A 2,592-nucleotide genomic window follows, 5' to 3' on the forward strand; every position below is an offset into this window, starting at 1 on the left:
TATATATATATATATATATATATATATATATATATATATATATATATATATATATTATTGATTGATACTTACAAACATTATTAATTTTTTTATTATGTATTTTTTTCTTTGTTATGTATTTAAGCTAATAAATTTTGTTCGAGTATTCTATATAATATATTTCAGTATCAATAGTCAATAATAATATGAATTTTATATTCCTTATTTGAGAAGTTTTTAGATCATTTTATCGTATATTTTAATTGTGTCAAAATATAATAGACGAAATAATAAACTTATATAAGATTTGTAATTAATGATTTCAATAATCGTTTGATCGACTCGTCGTATACCATTTTGCGATAGCTCGATTATGTAACACGATATATCTTGCTTTTATCGAATTATTTCAAATTTTTCGACGCTATTTTTACGGTGTCGCGATATGGGGCGTGCGGTATGACAATATATATAAGAAAAAAATCCATATAATTGGAGAAAAATGGACAGAGGGGCCAAACTAATAAAATGGTTATTCATATTTCTCTTCTTTTCTCAATGCGTGTACGCGCGGCGTATTCTCGAGGAACCAAGTAAGTTTTCCTAACCTATATTAAGAAGCAATCTTATATATATATATATATATATTTCTTCTAATATATACTTCTATATATAACTTATATATTTTTTAAATTAACAACAGCAGTGTATAAAAAGCATAAAAAAGATTAAAAAGAATCAACTTCCTTGCTTTTAGGAAATATGGATTTGACAGGAGCTATACTGTTGGCATTTTACATAGCACTTTAATGTGTTGTTAAAAAAAAAGTGATTGTAATATATGTGGTTTGATATATGTGTGATTTGATATATGTTCCAGAGGTGCACTTCTTGAATGCAGGTGACAGTGTAGAAAATAATAATCCTGGACTAAAAACATATTGTCATAATGCTACATCAAAATATCTGACGCGTATCTGGAGAACCATGACTGTAAGAAAGTTTTCAGTTAATTTGCACATACTTGTACAATTTTATTATATTTATAATAAAAACATTATATGTTGTAGATGCATCTGGATACCAATTCAGAATCTTATATCTTGTATGATGGCAAAGTTCCTCATGAGATTCATCAAAAACATGATGAAAACCAGAGATCCTGGAGTTTCAATTTGTTTGATACAGGAAAACATAAGAGATTAAAGATTAACCCTTTTGAAGATGTGTGCATAGGCATTTACATAGATTCTTCTATCGAATCTGGATACATAATAAGTATGACAGAAACACGTAAGTATCTGAATTTGAAATTAGATTTTTTATATCTGCATAACTAAAGATATATATAATTAATATGCAATTATTGTTAATATGCTAGGTATCAATGTCTGGATGTTGACAATAATGGCAATAGGTGTTCTGATTTTCTGGTGCGCAAAAACATTAAGTCAAAATTCAGTATTTTATTATGCTTGTGGCATTTTGTTTGGAGTTACTACGTCTATCCTAATCTTAATATACATGGCAGGGAAATTAGTGCCACGGGTAATTACTTTAACATACCAACTTTAACATAGTTGATATATCAATCGATATAATACTTGACAAAATATTTTATATATGTATTTTTGTTTCATATTAAGGGCAAGTTTATGTACTTAATATTTGCCGGAACAATGAGCGTTTATCTTGCCCGAACATTGCTGGAAAATGCTCAATTAATTGCGATACAATATAGAGAATGGGTCATGTGGTATATCCTTATAACATCACTAATTAGTTTCGTAATTTGCTATCGTTTTGGTCCTGTTACCAATACAAGAACTAAACAAATAATACAATGGTTTTTGCAGGTAAGTTACATTATGTAGTATTCTTTTCTAAATTCTTTGATATAAACGATTTTATGTTTGTGCAGATTGCAGGATTAGCGTTAGTGTATAATAGCAGTTATTTCCGCGAAGCATCTCTTTCATGCTGCGTTGTACTTGTACTTTTATACAATTTTCCGAAAGCAGTGCTGGAGCGAGGAAAAAGATATTGGTGAGTATATGGTTGAATTTATATAGTACTTGTTACTGTTTTGTCACCACTTACACTCATATACTACACAGAAATGCACTTACTTAAAAATTTGTTACTTTGCATTTTCAGATTAATTATTTGAATAAAGCACGCATCCATATTATCCATACATTTGTAATAATTTGATAGATAAATATTGCTTGAGAATATATTACAGCAAGTTGTGTGTTATATTAAATTGTATTTAGGAATATTATTTAAGCACTATATAATCATGTGGTTTTAATTATTTTGAGTATTAATTTCTAACATAATGTTATGTTATGTTATGTATCTCTGGTCTAATAAATTTTGTTCTGTAAAAAATGTTTTAGTGCTTGTAGTTAATAATAGTGCAAAATTTACTTTCTTGTTTGAGCAATTTTTGGATGCTTTTATAATGTATATTGTTGCACGATTGTATCTTTAATTGACAATAAAAAAATTAGTATTATTTTCTTTTATCGGTTTTATTTAAATAAAAATTTACAAGCTCTCTCTCTCTCTCTCTCTCTCTCTCTCTCTCTCTCTCTCTCTCTCTCTCTC

At 27.8% G+C, this 2,592-nt stretch overlaps 2 protein-coding genes across 4 annotated transcripts in view; both read left to right on the forward strand.

The window, feature by feature from the left end:
- The window catches only part of LOC116852046 (nuclear envelope integral membrane protein 1b-like), a 5,979-nt gene extending 3,475 nt beyond the window's left edge, over positions 1 to 2,504 (forward strand). Inside the window, exon 7 of the mRNA XM_032832022.1 lies at positions 2,137 to 2,504. The gene's annotated coding sequence lies outside the window, so the exon portion shown is untranslated. The remainder of the gene's footprint in view (positions 1 to 2,136) is intronic.
- LOC116852045 (nuclear envelope integral membrane protein 1-like) overlaps positions 1 to 2,592 on the forward strand; it is a 7,353-nt gene that overhangs the window by 1,753 nt on the left and 3,008 nt on the right. Inside the window, exons 1-6 of one of the 3 annotated variants that reach the window (XM_032832020.1) lie at positions 231 to 572; positions 860 to 972; positions 1,050 to 1,272; positions 1,361 to 1,527; positions 1,626 to 1,835; positions 1,901 to 2,025. In XM_032832020.1, coding sequence (XP_032687911.1) covers positions 482 to 572; positions 860 to 972; positions 1,050 to 1,272; positions 1,361 to 1,527; positions 1,626 to 1,835; positions 1,901 to 2,025 — 929 coding nt within the window. In that variant the 5' untranslated portion in view covers positions 231 to 481. Of the gene's footprint in view, positions 1 to 230; positions 573 to 859; positions 973 to 1,049; positions 1,273 to 1,360; positions 1,528 to 1,625; positions 1,836 to 1,900; positions 2,026 to 2,592 lie in introns of those variants that run through there. The other 2 variants (XM_032832019.1, XM_032832021.1) reach the window with 2 other exon arrangements.

This window comes from Odontomachus brunneus, unplaced genomic scaffold, assembly GCF_010583005.1.
Source record: "Odontomachus brunneus isolate Ranch 3 - 2012 unplaced genomic scaffold, Obru_v1 Obru_scaffold_200, whole genome shotgun sequence".
In the NCBI taxonomy this organism is placed as follows: domain Eukaryota; kingdom Metazoa; phylum Arthropoda; class Insecta; order Hymenoptera; family Formicidae; genus Odontomachus; species Odontomachus brunneus.